This window comes from Sphaeroforma arctica (assembly GCF_001186125.1).
Source record: "Sphaeroforma arctica JP610 unplaced genomic scaffold supercont1.457, whole genome shotgun sequence".
In the NCBI taxonomy this organism is placed as follows: Eukaryota; class Ichthyosporea; order Ichthyophonida; genus Sphaeroforma; species Sphaeroforma arctica.
Genome location: NW_014040101.1, coordinates 63,068 through 63,666, shown reverse-complemented (window position 1 = coordinate 63,666; position 599 = coordinate 63,068). Strand labels below are relative to the sequence as shown.

The 599-nt window shown below is 43.2% G+C and overlaps 1 protein-coding gene across 1 annotated transcript in view; it reads left to right on the top strand.

Moving 5' to 3' along the window:
- SARC_06432 (hypothetical protein) overlaps window positions 1-266 on the top strand; it is a gene marked incomplete at both ends in the record, with an annotated part of 1,636 nt that extends 1,370 nt beyond the window's left edge. The window contains one exon of the mRNA XM_014299684.1: window positions 130-266. Within this exon, the coding sequence (XP_014155159.1) occupies window positions 130-266 (137 nt within the window). The remainder of the gene's footprint in view (window positions 1-129) is intronic.
- Window positions 267-599: the final 333 nt, after the last annotated feature.

Sequence of the window (599 nt, the reverse complement as noted above, 5' to 3'; positions counted from 1 at the left end):
GGTACATCAGAATCAAATGAGCGAGCGAATGAGAGTTCGGAGGTAGGGATACGGTGAGTGCCTAGATTGGTTGCGCTAGTACCATCAATGTTATTCACTTCGTAAGTATCATTCTTCTCATCATGGTAGGAAATAACAAAAGGTCCTATCGTCTTAGAAGAGAGTTCGGTAACGTTGGCGTTTCGATTTATAATGTTAACGTAATCGCCAACTTTGAACTGAACAATGTTCTTAGTGTTATTCCATCGGTCATACGCTTTAAGTAGGACGTGATTCTTGTGCTCGAGTAAACAGGGGTAAACAACGTTCTGCATATGCCCGATCTTTTGTAGCCACGGGGTAACGTGTTTCTCGGGCGCAGTTTTACCAAACGTTGCTTGTAATTCACTATAGCGGCCAAAGAAATAGTGAAACGGGAGTGTTCCAGTTTGAGGATTCATGCAGTTATTCATTTGAGTCTGAACCCATTTCAAATGATAAGGCCACATATCCTCAACGTCGTCTAGTGCGGTACGCAAGAGTTTCTTAAGTTCTCTATGACGTGTCTCATTTGCACCCTGCGTTTGAGGTTTGTAAGGAACACCACGCCTATGGGTCAT